Source organism: Merops nubicus, unplaced genomic scaffold (genome assembly GCF_000691845.1).
Source record: "Merops nubicus isolate BGI_N331 unplaced genomic scaffold, ASM69184v1 scaffold9790, whole genome shotgun sequence".
NCBI lineage: Eukaryota > Metazoa > Chordata > Aves > Coraciiformes > Meropidae > Merops > Merops nubicus.
The window spans coordinates 82,042-99,951 of NW_008583542.1; the positions used below are offsets into that span (position 1 = coordinate 82,042).

At 39.7% G+C, this 17,910-nt stretch overlaps 1 protein-coding gene across 1 annotated transcript in view; it reads right to left on the reverse strand.

Annotated features, from left to right (window-relative positions):
• The window catches only part of LOC103773779 (myosin light chain kinase, smooth muscle), a 97,303-nt gene extending 79,822 nt beyond the window's left edge, over nucleotides 1-17,481 (reverse strand). Inside the window, exons 1-4 of the mRNA XM_008941159.1 lie at nucleotides 16,908-17,481; nucleotides 13,672-13,875; nucleotides 12,251-12,385; nucleotides 7,178-7,330 (exon numbers count right to left, since the gene is read on the reverse strand). Of these exons, the coding sequence (XP_008939407.1) occupies nucleotides 7,178-7,330; nucleotides 12,251-12,385; nucleotides 13,672-13,875; nucleotides 16,908-17,481 (1,066 nt within the window). The remainder of the gene's footprint in view (nucleotides 1-7,177; nucleotides 7,331-12,250; nucleotides 12,386-13,671; nucleotides 13,876-16,907) is intronic.
• Nucleotides 17,482-17,910: the final 429 nt, after the last annotated feature.

Consider the following 17,910-nt stretch of genomic DNA (forward strand, 5'->3'; position numbering starts at 1 on the left):
TGCTGAAGCATGAGGCACTAGAGATGAAAATCTTAGATGTTAAAACAGGTCACTTAGACAGCATTTAGTTCACCAGTTCATCTGTGATGTAATGTTTTTTAATTGTTACATAATTATTCTACAGACTAGATTTCTCTTTGTGGGCTACTTCATCTAGTGTATCATGAGTGATGGTACACAAGTGGCTAAAATATGTATCTGCTTTTTGTCATTTGTTTAGCAGTATTTGCACAACAGGACTGTGTTGTGATAAATTCAGGTTAACTTAGCAGTCATGGAAAGGAAGCTCAGGGAAGTTAAGTTGGAAGTCAGTTCACAGAAGTAAGATAAGTTGGGTGAATTCATAGTTACATGAAAGCAGGAAAAAGGCCAGAAAATGAATGCAGACAGAAATAATGCTTAGTGTCAGAAACCAAGTCCATTTTCCTCAAGAAAAACACACACTACATCCAACTCTCAGATGCTTTGGGACCAATATTCAGTGATTAATTCTGGTTAGGGATTCCTCCCATCCTAGAGCTTGCCTACCTCAAATTGATCTACAGTTATTTCTGGAGACTTTTATAAATTGAGCTAGTCCCTAGGAGATAGTTTGGTGGCTGACTGTTCCAGTTCCCTCTAGATAATCTACATTAGCTGGTCTTGGAAACATTCTTTGGGTAACAGCATGCCCATGCTTTCAAAGTTACTCAGACACATATTCAGTTAACAGGTTTTATATGTATCTTGATGACTTCCACTTTGTACCTGAAACTTAGAGCATTATAGTGAGGCAATCCAAGCTGGGACCACTTGCCCCTTGGCCAATGCAGGGCCATTCCCAAGAGTGTTATAACCACCATTTGGTTTTTGTTATTCTGATGCATGAAAGCTTGGTGTTCACAGCATTTGATCACTTCACGGTTGAGAAGACCATCAGATGTAGGGGTAGGTTTTTTTTCTTTCTCTTATTTTTAAATTAAACTTTTTTTTTTTTTTTTTTTTCCAATCAGCATCTCATTTTCTCTTTTTTGGTTGTAAAAAATATTACTGCAATTCCTGCCATTTAACTTTTGGTCATTCTGAAAGCACTCATCCCTCATTTGCATCCAAATTTGGTTCCCCTTTTACTGGAAATTATTTATATCAAAAAACTGTCTTTAGATGACATTGTTTATGTGGATGGTACAAATCCTGTATCATTAAAAATTTACACATGTGTTTTGCTTTTGTCCTTTATTTTTGGTCCATAATGGGCATTGTGTTTCATGTTTGGTCCTGAGGTGCTGAAAGAAGACAACTTAAAAAAAAAGGCAAAAAAGCCGCTTAATCTTACAAGGATGGCAGCTGTTAGTGACCCATACAGAGTGCTGGACTGAGCACTTTGGACTGGAACAGAGTTTCTTTGATGCTCATGACAGCTTACCTCTGACCTTTCAATACAGTAACAAAAATCCCCTCCCTTTCACTTAGTGCTGATACCAATTCTTAAATAGCCAAGTGGTTGCACCAGGCTACTAGTCTGGAATGCCTTTTGGACATTTAACAAGACAAGACTTGTGTATTTTGAAAAGTCTTTGAATAGTCCTTTATATTTATGTTATGTTTGAAATACAGCAAAATGCTTTCAAATAAATAGTGACTTTGAAAAGCTGTCACAAATATTTAGTCACCATAGGCAAGTAAGACATCATATTTCATTTACCTTCAGGAGAAATATATATGTCAGGGAAACAAAGCTGTAGCCTCTCAATTAAGTCTTCAAAGAGAGGGTGCTTACTGTAGTGATAACCTTCTTTACAAGATTAATGTCTAAGAGAGGTCATTCTACAATAGAAAGAAAAACAACCCACAACCTAAAGACATCACCTCTGATGACTGGAAAAGACTCCTACCTGAAAGCCTTTCTTCCACCTGGTTATACTTTATGGTCCCACTCACACTAGATGGAAGAGTGACAGGAACAAAATGAACTGGTTTTCCAGAAAGCATCTCCCTCCACTGCTCTGGTAACTGCTTCCAGCAGGGACTCTGACAGGCGTTCAGGTGACTCTAATCTGCTCGTCCAATGACCAATGGATGCCTACAGTAATCGGATTGCAAAGGCTGCAGGCTTCCCAACATAGGCACTTATGCTGGGGAGGCTGCACTAAAAAAAAAGTGTTAACAGAAAGTGGTAAGGGAGAAAGGGGAAAAGTTGTGAAGTCAGGAAAGTGCACCGCTGGCAGGGAGGGAGAAAGGAGGTCAAGAGCCAACGAGCAGGAACAGCAGTATTTACTGAATAGTGTTTGCTCACCAAGAGAAGCAGTATTAGGCCTCTATTCAAAACAGCAGCATGCAGAAGACAAGCGTCAGCAAAACAGGTGGCTGCAGAGCATTATTGCCCACACAAGTACCCTGGCTGCAAGCCTGTGCTGCTGCTATCACTGCCCACACTTTGTGCCTTCCTCCTTGAAATCAATCACCGATGCTGCTGCCTAGTGGGACGAGGCTGGAGAACACTCAAGGAGCCTGTGGTGTGTCAGATATTTTGTTTGTCATCCCCTGCAGAACTGTGAGAGAGAAGGGCATTCTCCTAGAAGTCAGCCTGCAGGTAACAAGCACTCCAGCTTGATATCATAACTAGAGAAAGCTGGAAAAAGCAATTAACTGCCTCTCTTATATGCAGAGTCTGTTTGCAAAAGAACAAAAGCTCCCCACGCAGAGTATTAATTAACAGTAGATTGAGCCTATCATATGTCCCATCGCTATTTCTGCTCTCACTCCAGCCTCTAATCTTGTGTATTACACCCAGGTATTGGTGTGAATGTCAACTGGTTAAATATCCCTTTTCTACACTGGATCTGACTTGTAATTCCTTGTCAGTGATTAGTTAACTGAGAGAGAGAACCACATATCAGAAGGTTTATCTGAGGCATGAGGCAGACCTGAGGGACAGTTACTATCCCTGGGAACTGCCCTTACCTTCCAACTAAACCAGGAATTGCCGCTAGTCGTCTTGCCTATGTGCTCTAATTGTCACATCTACAGCAAAAAAATAACACTCCCTCACCATATAGGTACCTCCAAAGTCAACTCTTCCTCACTTCAGTTTCCTATTCATAAAAACCTGATGGTTCAGCCACCCTGATAAAAAGCTAATTAATATACAACTTCTGTATCTACTATGACCAATAATCGCTGTATATTTCAGGTGACCTGAATGTACCCTGCGTATACCCATCAAGGAGCTGGTAGGTTTTTGGTTTGTTGGTTTTGGTGGTTTTGTTTCGTTTGTTTGTTTGTTTGTTTTTAAATGGGATTCCTGGTATAATTAAAAAATGGCTTGTACACCAATTTTCATATCACAAAACAATATAAAAACTGTAATATTAAATGGGAACACCATGCCAATTGCCTAGTTTGAAACAACTCAGTTATACACGTGTTATTCAAAAACTTTTTAAAAAAATTGTATATCAGCCCCAAAGCCTCCCAGATGCTGATTTTCCTGTGTTTAGAAAATGATGCATAAGTTTAAAGGGAAAAAAAATTCTAACATTTGCAAAGGAGCAAATGGTACCATTTCAGGAAAATCTATCACTTAATGTTCATGTAACCCGGACCATGTTTCTCACATCTCAGGTTTTCTTGCACTAGGCTAATAAATCTGGCATCTTATCCAGTGCACCCCACTAACTGCAGAGTTCAGTTAGAAAAAGTTCTTGTAATGAAGACAATTGTTAGGCTATGCTTTCAAAGAAGAGCTGCCCATTCTCTGTAGTTCATCTTTACCTGTATTTCAGCTGTAAGAAAATTCTGTCATGGGGAAGACATTCAATCCAGGATTCAATGTCAGGATTCAATCCAGACTACTTAGTCTTCTACACGGCCAAAATTAGCTTCACCTTAATTAACTTAGTTTCTCCACAGACTACCTAATGGAACTATCCCAATTTACTCAGCCTTCAGATCACTTACTTAAATGACATGAAATCATTATTTTCTTGTCTTAAATAAGCAGAAGACTGATTAGTTTGAATTTTTTAAGAACATTGCCTTTCTTATGCCCCGGTCCATATGAAGTGTGGGACTTTTTTGACACAATGCCAAAAAGCCTCCTACAAACAGCTAAGTGCCTTCAGCACTTTTCATACAAAACCAAGGAAAGACTGGGATTATTCAGCATGAGGCAGAATTATTCTGCTTAATAATAAAGGAAGCAAAAGACAACCATAAATGAATCTGAGACTGATGAGGAGGAATGCTATGCCACAATAAGCCTAGGTATTTAGCCAGGGCCCAATGCAAAACATAGCGAAAATACTGGGAAAAAAATCCCTGCCTTGTGTTTAACAGGACTTGGAGCAGTAGCCCTTTAGAGGGCACAGGACCTTTAAAGTGTTGTTTCCTACAATAATCCCACAGAATTGATTAAAACAATCAACGAGAGAATTTTTGAGAAAAAGCAACACATCTTCTAAAGGACAAAGAATGCACAAAAGAAGATGAGAAAGCATATGTGGCCAGATAACATTTGTAACCTACTAGGAAGTGTCATCTTGTACTCTGAATCAGACCTGAGGCTTACATTGCAGTTTTTTTTTTTTTGCTTGTCACTGACTATCTTTGCTGCAAGTATGGGATTTTTCGGAGTTATCTGTAAACTTAATTTAATTTAGAAAGGGTACTTTTGGCTTTGGAAAATAAAACTGAGTCTTACTGTTACGTCAGACAATTTACTCCAGGTAAAATTTCCCCAGTGATCACTGCAGATATGCCCCTTCCTGACACTCTTGCTGCATTAGAAGAGCAAAGCCAAAAGTGGCAACGTGAAGGGAAATGTAGACCCAGACAAACTCCGAGATGTGTCCAAGGACCACAGTAGCAAGTTGAGGAAAAGCTGAAACTGGTCTGATACCAATGATATGCCAAGAACATCCATTCCCTCTTAGATTAAATACAAATTACTTTTCACATACAAAAAGAAAATATTTTTCTAGCAATGACTGAACAAAATGAGCACTTCATGAAACCTGAAAACCTTAAGTCATCTTGGAGACAAAAAGGAACTGGAGAGGTGGATTACAATTCAGAAACAGTTTTTATAGACTTCATTCTAAAAATCAGTGTCTAGTCAGAAGAGGATTTTTGAGGTTTCTTTCTGCACATACGCAGATTTCCTGCTGTAATCCGTCAGCAAACGCTGAGCATTTAGAGAAATCTTAGCAGCAGCATTCAGCGTCTCAGAAAACTCTAACGCAACTAAGCATTTGCTAGAGGATATGTTGGAAAAAAATATATGAACAGATAAGCAATTTGGAAACACAATTTTAAATTTGGTACTATTTTTGGCAGGCCAATCCACATTGATCTCAGTCTTGGGAAAAGTTACTGTGATCCTCTTGGCAACAGGGACATAATGCATTTTAGGGAGGAGGTGGAGGGGACAGCTAAAGCTGCAAAAATGGCTTTACAGCCAATGAATTTACAGTCTGTCACACACGTTCTTAATTCTGCTCTTGTCCCAGAAAATAAGAATGGGATGCCAAACAGAGGAACTACCTCCCATAATAGTGGCAGTGCAGCCTTCTAGACGCAGACTAGGTAAATACAGGAGCAATCCAACTCAGCACAACAGTCACTATGTAGCCTGAAACAGCTCAGCAGAGTACACAAGCCTAGGGAAGGGCTTGGTCACTGCTGCTCCCATGTTAGCAGTGTACTGTCAATCCCAACATAACTCAGAAATGGTTAGTAAGAGAGCATTGTCTTTTTGGTTTCTGTGTCCCAATGCAGAATCAGCAGGTCCTATGTCAAAGACAGCTCCCTTGAGGTAGAGCACTCTTGACTGGCCCTTAGCTGAGGCAGATAAATTGCTTCAGAGAAATTACAAATGACAGGTTTGAGAACAAATTTGTTTCAGGCTTATTTTAAACCAGTGTTTTCCTACTTTGTGCCTTTTTGTCATGGGAGGAGGGGGAGGGCAGGGAGAGGACAACTGTATTTCCAATTCAGTAAGGAAAAAAAAAAACCTCATAGGTTTACCAGAATTAATTTGTTTTCATTTTAAGCTTGTCTAGTGTTTTAAGTGAATTCATGCAGACAGAATAGGAGCAGGCATACCAGTGCAGTGTTGTAGAAAAACAGCAGAGAACACTGGCAAATGAAGACAAATCCTTGGATCCCAAACATCAGGGTACAGATCCCACCAAGCTGTGTGTACAAATGGGGCAGGTATTACCTGGTCATAGCCAAGTAGAATAGTTCCCTTTGCAGCTGTGGCTTAGCAGGCTGTTGGACAGGCAGTGCCAAACCATTATAACTTTGGGAAAAAGTCATTTGCAGATGACAAATACCAAATAGAGTTTTGATTGTAGAGGGAGGAGTAGTCTGAGGGAGAAGGATTGTAAAGGGTGGAGGCTGATCAACTCCAGGCCATAGAATGAAACATCTGTATAAACTGATGCTAGGTGAGATTATAAGAATAATGATGATAGTACTGACTGATACTATCTCACTGTTCAATTTATCCATATTATCCTCTCAGCTCCTGTTTTCCTTGTGATCCCTGGTCTTTTAGACTGTTCAGATCGTAGTGCAGAATTATGGCTTTCATGGACAAATCATCACTGAGGGTATCAAATTATCAATACTTCCAAAGAGGGTGCTCTCAGATTTCAGAGACAACAGATCACCTCAATCACTTACTATGATGTTCTGCTTAAAATTCTGCTTAATTAGTGATATATCGCTCCAAATTAGCTGATACATACCTCTTTGGAATTATCTCTGACAAATTCTAGTAGTAGAACAAGAATATTGGCATTTGCTATCATAATTGCAGTCCCTGGCACTTGTCCCTGCCCTGCATTTCTAGAGAAAGCAGTAGCATCTGCCTCCTCACCATAACACTCTCTGCCTGCTGGGTGATACTGCACTTACTTTCCTTCCAGCAACAGCAGTCCTTTCCTACACTGGCAAGTGTAATTTTTCTTTGTAAGGTCAGAACATTAATACAGTTTTCTGAAACATGCGTGTTACTTTACATTTCAGTTGCACACACCTCCAAGGAGAAGAAAAGGTACCCAGCTGACAACAGCTTGAAAAAAACACAGAATACACTTCCAACCATCTCTGTTAAGTATTCAAGGGTATTTTTTAGAAAAAGATTATAGCTGATACCATTACAGTAATTACAGTAGGCTGACAAATTCACCTTTGACTGTGACCTGAGCACTGCACGATGCCTGTCCTGTGTTGTTTTCAGCCAGACAGGTATAAATGCCATCATCTTCTGGTAAAGCATCTTGGACAGTCAATTTTGCAACTCCATCTTCAAAAGTGGAATGGGCATACTGAATTGGCTGGTCTGCAGACAGAAAGGAAGAGAATTGTCTTAGTACATCAGCCACAAGTTTCAAAAGCACTTCTTGTTTTCAGTGAAGATGGGATACCTGACACCAGCCAGCACACTAAAGTGTAGAGCCAAATCCCACTCTCTGGTGCACAGCCACTGCTCTCTAGTGACTATAAACTGCAGCATCCCACGCACAAAGCCAAATATGTTTGGCAGACAGATCTCACCACTAGGTTCACTGGGTGCTACCTTGAGTGGCAGCAAGAGGAGAAATGTTTATCTTTGTATTTTCCAGAGATTTTACTTCAGATGGGTAAGAAAAGAAATGTTTTGTCTGTTTGCTTCAGACATTGTCTCCATCTTATACTTTACCTGAAACTAGATATTAGCATTATTGTCTAGACACACAAAACCTGGTGAAGCATGGAGAAGCACCTGAAGTCCTCCATCAAGTACTCTGTCATGGAAGACATTCCAAGAGACATGGCAAAATCTACAATGGAGCAAGGAGGCTGATTTACATAAGCAGTCAATCTACACTACAGCATGTATAGTCTGGTAAAAGACAAGTACACTCTGATCTGTACTGACATGACTATTAAAGAAGTTCATTTTAAGAAACTGGTTCCTTGAATTGGTTTGGACTATGCTTAAACGTTAGCATAGCCTGGTTAAAGTTGTCTTGCTATTGCTTCAGGAAGTGTCATCAATCTCAGCCTTACTTTCTGAAATGCTTCTGCAACCTGTTTTCCCAATATTAAATACTTTCCATTACTGATTCATCATTGGTAGCTTTCCCAGTGTATGCAATGCTTAAGAGGGCCTAATACCTGTGCATAAACATCATGCTGGAAAAAGAAATTACAGTCATCTAAGAGAAGAGGGTGAAACTGTAGAGAAATTGTGCAGGACTAAATCAAAGACACCTGCCACTTGGGAAATCATGGTCAAAAGGCAAGATTAAAATTGATTTTGTTGCCAAAATAATTTTAAAAGATTAGCTTTGGGGTTTCTAAAAACAAGCTCTGCACTATGAGCAGTATAAATGAAATGATGGGACAGATTTTTCTCTCATCTCTGATTTTCAACACTAGCAAGCTCAGAAGGCAGTCATTAGCTATGCAGTATCTATCTGCATATGAAGTTTCCTTCTGAAATACAACCATATAAAAATCAGTATGATCCAGTACTTACAGATATTATGAAATGTCATAGATTATCTTCCTCTTTTACTTACCCTAGAAGTCATCTGCTTATTAAGTTAGCAAATTTCCTACCACATGAAAAACTGAGGTGAACATTTTATCAACAGCCCAGCAGACTCCAATTTAGAATAAACTCTCTCCATCTTCTTCACATCACATATTCTTACTACCAGTTTCTTTGAGCTCCCTTTCAGTCAGTTACACACATACTATTAGGTAACTATTAGGTCCAATCATGTTTTTTTTTTTTTTGTATGTGGAAATAACATCGTGTTCAAATAGGCACATGTAGAGCTAAAGCTCAAACAAATAAAGTTTTCTGTAAGTGGACATGGGGCACTGGACTGCCTGCCTGGTCTGACTGTAGGATACCTAACCTGAGAGGGATCCTGTCTAGGATTCTGACATTGAAGCTATTAATGGTGCCTAATGATGCTATGATGATAACAGTATCAGAAAGACACTCAGGATAAAAGCTACGTCATCAAATCCAGAACAAAGCCTTTTTATTTCTGTTCTAAATAACCAAATGAACAGTGTAAGCATTCTACGTGGAAAAAGAAGATGTGGTCTCCTTCACTGCGTCCTCAAATTTTGTGAGGGCATTCTCTTTTTACTGCATCTACCAACAAAATTGTGACTATTTTTTAGCACTATTCACAGAATAGTAAATTCACTTATAGAATTGCCTTTTCATCAGACCACAAAAACCAAACACAAGTATATCAGCCTGAGGAATAACTTGCAGCAAGATTCTAACTTATTTCCATTGCACTTATATTTTGATCTATTAAAAACAACTCTCTCAGTAGTGAAATGTTCCCTTCTCCAGAGGCAGAACAGTCAAATCTCCATGACAGCTTGGCGGCAGGAACAATAACACAAAATACCTTTCTGCTGGCATGTTATGCCAGAATAAAGGAAATTTTCCTCTGGCCCATTTATTAAAAGCTTTCTGGAAAGATCAGAAAGCTATCCTGAAGCCAAACACTACTCAGAGAAGCGTTATGCTAAAGGTATGGTTGTACTGTTTTTAAATTCAGCAGAAAGAGTTTCAGTTCAGCTCAGGAAAAAAAAAAGCCACACAGAAAGCAATATGAGAAGGAAGGTATTAAAAATACAGGCATATACGCCTTATTCCTGCAATTTAAAAAGAAGTTACCAATAAAGTATTTAAAGAAGCTAAAGTATGTTAGTTACAAACTGAAATATTGTCATAGAACACGTGCAAAAACTTATTTACAAGGTTTTGGTGAAGCCAGAAATAAAAGGCGAAAAGTTTATTTTCAGGGAATTTGGCAGTGAGCTAGTGAAAATTCACAAATAAACTTAAAATAATGGGCAGAGTGAGTGCAACAGGACAGAAGAACCATCTTGAAAAAGCTGGGGAAGAACATTAAACCATCAAAACAGGTAAAAAGTGTAAGAAAGAAACTGAATATGCTAGAGCTGCAGAGCTCAAATAAAACTATGACCATATCTATAAAAATAATAAAATCCATAACATAAAGCTTCTAGAAGTGCACATGGAATTATGAGTATTAAACAACTGTTTATCACCCATTCAAATTTTTATCAAAATAATATATGAACAGTTATGTATCACATGCAGATGTAAGAAAGAAAAGCTTTAAACTGTAGTGGTATGTTCTAGGAGTCTTTAATGAAAGTACTGTACTTATGCCTTTAGAATAATATAAGATGTCACTAATTTTTATTATTATCACAGTTTCTTGTGCTTCTGCTACTTAATCACCACTGCCTTTTCATTTCAGAGAGGCGTCAGTGCACTGGCTTTCACTTACAGAACTGTAATGATCTGAAATCCAACTACCTGAAAAATCTCTACTTGCTTTTGCCTCCTCGTGATATTGATGCAATTGCAGTTGATTCCAATTAGAAGCTTGGATGCAATATAAATATGGTTATACCTAAACAGGGGCAGATTCACCTGAGATTGGTGAGAAGAAAGGTCAATGCAGAACAAACATCCTGAAAGGAGGCAGGGGAGCACAGTGCATCCCGGAGGCCTACAGGAACACGTTGCCTATTGATCTCTAGGCTGTGCTTTTCAGGCCACAGCAGTTTTCTGGTTGGGAAAGCAGGACATGGTTACACCAGTGCAGACACTATCTGTGCCTGATGAACACAGAAGGTCATTTGAGGTAGGAAGGTGTGTGTTGAAGACAATTGCATATAACTACATCATTCAATCAGTGAGGGAAGCCTTTATGAGTGGGGGTATCCTTGGAACATGAAGGTGAGAAGTGACTGACCCTGTGGGTTGGAGTTGCTCCTGGTGTGCTGCGAGACAATTCTTGCATAGCAGAACAGTGATTCTACTCACGTCTGCAAAGGAGGAACTGCAGAGTGGCCTTCGGACAGAGAAACAAATTATTTCCAATGGGACAGTGTCAGAGCCTTTACTCACGTGTTTCATACTGTAAATAAAGCAGTGACCTTTCTATTCTAGACATGCAGCTATTGGGAAGGGGGCAGATCAGGCTGTGGGAACAAACCAGTCTCAAGGTCACAGTTCATTTGCCCTGCCACCTTTTTTAGTTATCCCATTTACTCTTTAATAGCTAAAGAAAAACAGAGATCATGTGCAAATAATTAATTTTAAAACAAACCTGGAGGAAACATCTTTATGTCAAAATATGCTATTCTTTGTCTTTAAATCACACACACATGCATACACACAAAGATAGGCAGCTTGGAAGAGGCTGCAAAAAAATAAATTGCACTTCAGAAGTAACAGAAGTGATTGAGGATTAAGCTGAATAAATCTGTCTAGAGTTTCATAGATATGGCTTTCAATAGAAAGAACCCTTAGCCAAAGCATGTAGTCCCTGGATCTCTGAAATCATTTGGAATCTAAGCAAAATGCTGATGTTTGGGCCCAACTCTGATATTAAAAGGGGGCTGTTAAGAAAACTTGCAAGGTCAGTTGTGTAATCAGGGCAGGGCAGGAAATTATACAGTCTGCTAAAAGTAAAAATAAATAAATAAACACACAAAACATTACTAACCTTTCTTTTTTTTTTTTTTTTAGTGAGCTTTGGGCAAGCATTAGAACCTCAAGAAGCATATTTCTAGTAGAGAAGTATCCAAAAAAAGCTATGATGTTAAGATCCTGGAGACACAGCTTCTAATACCAGTCATGACCTGCCCAGCTGGGGGAAGGCTAGAACTGGACATAGCTTTCCTTCCCACAACAAAGAATGCTATACTGCACTTATTTTGCTTACAACTTATTAGCCCTGCAGGATGATGATGCCAGCCCGTTACTCTCAGAGCAGAGGCTAGTGCCAAACGAGCTGGGCTAGCCCAGGGTTCAGCATACAGTAGCTACCCGGCCTTTTTGTTGCGGCGTGGTGAAAAGCTGCGCTTAACAAAAGCCAGGACAGTGCTTGCTACAATCTTGTCACCAGAGTCCCCTGCCGGACATGCCGCAAAACTGCAGTAAGGCAGAAAACTGCTCAGGGAAAGCAGCCTCTGCGCGTATTCATCACATCACAGAATGCTTTGTTGAAAGGGACCTTTAAATGTCACCTAGCCCACCCCATACTATATGCATATAAATCGATTTTCTTCAAATATTATATTCTGGTGATTCAGGTGCTTTGTGCAGCACTCTAGCCTTGCTCTGTACTGCTGAGAGGGGCATCTGGGACTGTGGCTGTCAGGGCATGCATGCAGGTATGCAGAGCATGGGATACCTTACCATTGAGAAGCCACATGATCTGAGGCAAAGGCACACCTCCTACGCAGCACTGCAGCACAAAGTCTTGCCCTTCACTCACAGTGCATCCTTTCAAGACACTGGAAAAGCAGGGAGCAACCTCTTGAACTTTAGGCCCTTTAAAACCAAAACGAAAAAACTTTGTTTAACCCAAATTGACAAAATTATCTTTACCACTTAGTGACTTTTTTTAGGTATGCTTAGGTGATGTGGCTGGGCTAAGAGTCACCTCGTGTAAACAAGCAAAATCCATCATCCATGGAGGGGTTAAAAAAATCTATAGACGTGACACTTGGGGACATGGTTTAGTGGCCATGGTAGTGTCTGGCTGATGGTTGGACCTGATGATCTTAGAGGTCTTTGCTAACCTTAATGATTCTAAGTTTCTAGGAAAACAAATCAAAACCATGGTGAAATGTTTTTTGGTGAAATAGAAATAATTTTGGGCAATGAACTGGTATAAAGAAGAGGTTCTCCTGTAATCTACAGGGCAGGTGTTGCCAGCCCTCAAACTGTATATGAGGTGATGGTTTTCTGTGCCAGAATCCACCATTTGCAGCCAATCACTAGAAGTGTATGCAACCTATTCCCAGAGAGCTCAGCACAAAGAATGGGAAGGGTAATTATTTTCTTCTCTTGTCTGTCTTCTCCCAGTCCCTCTCCCAGGTTTCCTCTGGCTGGCAGTAAAAGAGAATGACTTATGGATGCACTTTACAGGTCTCCCATGAGACAGGAAGTGTCTTGGGCATCCTGGGTTAACCTCAGGCTCAGCAAATAGAGCAATGTTGCATAAAAATGATCATAGCTCCATGATAAAACCTAAAACCAAATGAGAAGATTAGAACTGAGGACAGGCTTTGCTAAGAGGCTGACAAATCTCTCAACCAGACCGGTAAGTCAGAGCCTTCAAGATCAAAACAATTTGTGATTTTGAAGTGTACCTGAATTTAGCAGAATGCAATTCTTGTTCCTTCACTTTTCTTCTTATTTGCTTTTCTACTCAGGACTGGTTTGTGCTTGCAAGACATTTTACATATGCAGTGTGCTATAGAAATGCTAAGCAAATCCAAAAGAACTGACTGCAGAATAAGCAATAAAATATTTGGCAACCTGTATTAAATACAAGCATTAATAGAAATCCTCAGTGGAGAATAGGACTCCCTGTGTATAAAACATTCAACAAGATGGTTTTAGCTATACAAGCAACAAAACAAATAGATCAGAAGGGAAACTGACACAGAAAGTGGCTTGCCAGCTAACCCACCCCACATCATTCACAGAGCTAGGAAACAGAACTAACCTGCACTGAGAAGTTGTAATAGGAATGCTACAGTCACCACCCTCTGACAGCTTTGAAAAGCCCAATCACAGTTTTCAGTGCAAATGGGCTCACGAGAACTTACTTCTGACAGTTAACAACCAGCTGGTGGAAGCCTGGCCTTTGGGGTTGAAAGCTGCACAGCTATAAGATCCACTGTCCCCCAAACAGGCTTTCTTCAACCACAGGCAATGAACTCCATCTTCTTCATATATTTGGACATCTTCTCCAGCTTTAATGCACTCACCCTCTTTGAACCATTCCACATCTGGTTTTGGTCTCCCTGAAACTAAACAATCAAGTATTTGAATTTTCATGAAAAAATATTCTTGTTAGTGTTCATTATTTACTTTGATGTAAATTAGGTATCTTTTACATATATATAACTGTGTAAACCTTAATGACCATGTAATACACAAAACTGTCTTCAAAAAGATGGTTACATATTTCTGATCTTCCAAAGCTTCTTGGCCAGCCCATCTTTTAAAATAACAAGTATTTGGTAACTTGAAAAACCCCAAGCACTTCTGTCTGAAAACTAATACTCTAAAACTCACAGACAAAATGGGTGTGATGAGATATCAGAGGAGAAATAAATAAATTAATTTCTCCCCATTCCTTCATACCATACTAAATTGGTTTCTTTAGAGCACCTAGTAGTACTTTGCATTCCACTACCACTGAGGCTGGTTATTCTGGGACTGTTCAGCCTGCAGAAAGGGCTTGAGGGTGATCTTATCAATGTGTATAAATACCTGAAGGCAAGGTGCAAAGACAGAGCCGTGCTCTTTTCAGTGGTGTCCAGTGATAGCACCAGAGGCCACGAGCACAAACTGAAACACAGGAGGTTCTGTCTGAACATGAACACTTTTTTACAGTGAGGATTACTAAGCACTGTCACAAGTTGCCCAAAGAGGCTGTGGAGTCTCCCTCCCTGGAGATATTAAAAAGTCACCTTCACATAGTCCTGGATAAACTGCGTTAGGTGATGCTGCATGAGAAAGGGTGGTAAACCGGAGGACCTCCAGAGGTCCCATTACTACGTCAAAACATTCTGTGATTCCGGGTATTTTTTCCAGACTGGGGTCCAGGTGTAGGCAAAGCAGGCAGCTTCCTAGGACACTGAACTTTCAGGAAGCAGAAGCGAATTAGCTGTGGCTTCACTGCCTGCTCTGCCTGTGCCAGACCTCTAGAAAACCAGATTTGGCTGCTAGTAGAGATGAGTGCAGTCAGGGCTTCATGGGGCAGTTGCTATGATGAGCAAAGAGGAGAAGTTAGGAAGCAATGCCAGAAGAGGTCACCCGCCCCACCCTTCATTTATTTGCAGCAAATAAGGCCCTCTGGGGCTTCCACCTTGCTGATGTTCTTTCCCAGCTCTACCCATATCATTATAGCTGGAGTGCTCAGTCCCAGAGGAGTATGCAAACAGTAAAAGATGTCAGGAATACCTGCAACAAAGATTTATGACATACTGCAGGGAATACTTCTGAACAGAGGAAATACTAGGATAGGGGATTGACTTGCTAGAAAGAGGAAACCATAACTAGAAGCAGGATTCCACCTGATATATGTCTGGAAATATACACACACGGAATTTCTTTTTTTGAAAAACAAAAACAAAAACAAACAAAACAACAAAACAACAACAACCAAAAAAACCCACCAAAACCCCTAAAACCATCTCCAAATTCTTCAAATCCATAAAAAATGTGGGAGGTGGCAGGTTACCATTACACCAACAAATGGGGCAAAACATGGAATGACTGTTACATATATTGGAACGCAGGAAATATTTTTTTTCTATGCATTTCCTCCACTAGAAACTAGAAGTTATTATTCAGAAAAGATTCTCCTTCTCTTCAGAAAAAATCTTCAGAAAAGATTTGAAAGATTATTTTACCCCACTTTAACAAGATTTTTTTTGTTCATTGTCAATTTTATTATCTTGCCCACCAGTTTTAAAAACAAAAAAAAAAAAAAAAAAATTCAAGCCCTGAAGTATCAAAGAACCTGGAAAAGAAGCTGATTTGTATTAACTGTACAGACCCAGAAGCATGCTGAGCTGACAGCCTGGCAGGCAGAGGCCTCCTACAGAGTGTAATAGTACATCCCTTGTCCATTGCAGCCAGGAAGCAGAGGTGCCTGTGAGAACAACCCTGGTCACCCTTTGCAAAGAGGATTCTCAGGAAAGTTTCTCAGATTATTTATTAAAGTGTAGCAGGGACATTCCACTGTAACTTCCCTGCAGACACCTTGCTTTTGTGTAGAAGAGTTTGTGCTTTGGGTCCAAAGTTGAAAGAAAGATATTCACTGGCTTCAGTAAGCACTGAATGATCTCTTTGGGTTTCTGTGCACTAGGGACATTTGCTTAGCAAAGAGGATCAAGAATTAGTGAGAATTTTGTGAAGTTTTTGAGATGCTCTGATGGAAAGCAATCTATCATATACATGAAAAATAAACTACTCAAAAGGTGTTAAAATCTTTGGAATATTTTCTCTCCTCCTTACTCTCCAGGCTTGTGATATAAATTGTATTCTTTACTCATAGGGCAAGAACTATCAAGAAATGAAATAAATTACTATAGTTTTGTTTTATTTTTTTTTTTCTTCCAGAGACATAAAAAAATTTTCTCCTCACTTGTGGGAACACTTTAAAGTGTGAAAGTTATTTAAAAAAACCAAATGAAACCCACAAACCTCCAAACCAGAAAAATATTTCAAAACTATTTTCTACTAAATCTGTAATAATAAAAAAAGAAGTGTTCCAAGTCTACTCCCTGGATTCAGCAAAATGCAGCTCTCATTACTCTTCTGAGAAGTTAAAACTCGGTCAGATTCTGTAAAGCAAACTCTAAATATCCCTTTTAATTCTGACTTTATAATTTCAGCTGTTAGGAAGCATTCAGATCAGCATTGGTTTGACCAAATATGAGAGGTAAAAGTGGATACCACAAGTGAAATGCAGTGACTGAGTGTAGTTTCTTATCCGATTGGGCTTTTTTGCTTAAGGGCAATATAACTAATTACAGTTCTGTGAAGTGTCTTGCACCCTCATATAAGAGGCCTTAAAACTACCTCCTAAAAAGAGTATTGATGACATCTGCAGAAACCATGTGGGAGAAGGGATGGACAGTACAGTACAAAATTATTTGAAAATTTAATCGAGAAGATTATTGTGGACACTGCATGTGATTCTGCATCTATCTCCAAAATGCTTTAAGAGGAGGACAGCTTGCAATGAAGAAGGAATTGCTTTCCCACTTCTGTGCACAGAAGGGGAACCTGACTAACCCCAGGGCTCTGATAACTTTTATTCCTTTACCTTTGCTCCTGAATTTTATCTCCTGGCCTTCTGATGCTTCCAGGCTCTGTGGATGGCTCTCAAACTGAGGGGGAATTCCCACAGGCTCTCTCTTCTCCTCCATGACAGTCTTCCAGGGTCCAGATCTGTTTTCTGCTTCTCTGCTTCTGGGACTGACTTGCCCTGCCAGAGGTGCAGTTGGTTGAGCTGACATCAGGGGCTGCACAGCCCTTTTCCTGTCTTCACCCTGCCTGATGAAAGAGGCCTGGGGTTCTGCCTTTGGTTCTGGTTGCAGTTTGACAGCTTGTAGTGTGATGGTGCTTGAAGATTTCTGCATGCCTTGAGATCCCTTTTTTCCTTCTTTAGGTTCTTGAGGAGACACTACATTGGCTTCTTTGTGCTGTCCCTGCTTAATACCTTTGACTTCTCTGGTGATGTAAAAGGTCTCTTTCTTAGCTGATGAGTTGTCTTCGGTTTCAACCATGTGCTCAGTGCTGTTGGATTTCAGCTCTTTAGCAATCCCATTGCTGGTTGCCTGCTTGAATTCTGAATTTTCAACAGCTTTAACAGGAAGTGTTGTTGGTTTTGGTGGCATGCTGAAGGAAAGCAGTAAGTTTACAGATACATGACACTGTGTAAAGACCAATTCTTAACAGCACTGGTAGAAATGTACAAGCCCTTAGCAAGAAGGTGAACTAATTAGCCTTTAGTCTCCTTCACACAAATTAGGAACATGGATGACAGAGGTGAAGCGAAAGGGTTCATAAAATGTGATCAGTGCTTAGACATCATCTCAGCTGAGGATTTTCTGCATATAAATCCACTGCACAGGTTCTAACATGTTTTGTCAGAATCTTACAGACACTGCTTTAGATAGAGAGCAATTACACAAGACCTTGGAATGTTAAGATGTAACACTACTTCATGCTTTAATAAATTGAGAACATGTATAATTAAAGCTCAAAAAGCCATTTAAAATAGTTCTCTGAAGGGAAATGAAGACATAAATTGTACAGTGAATTCA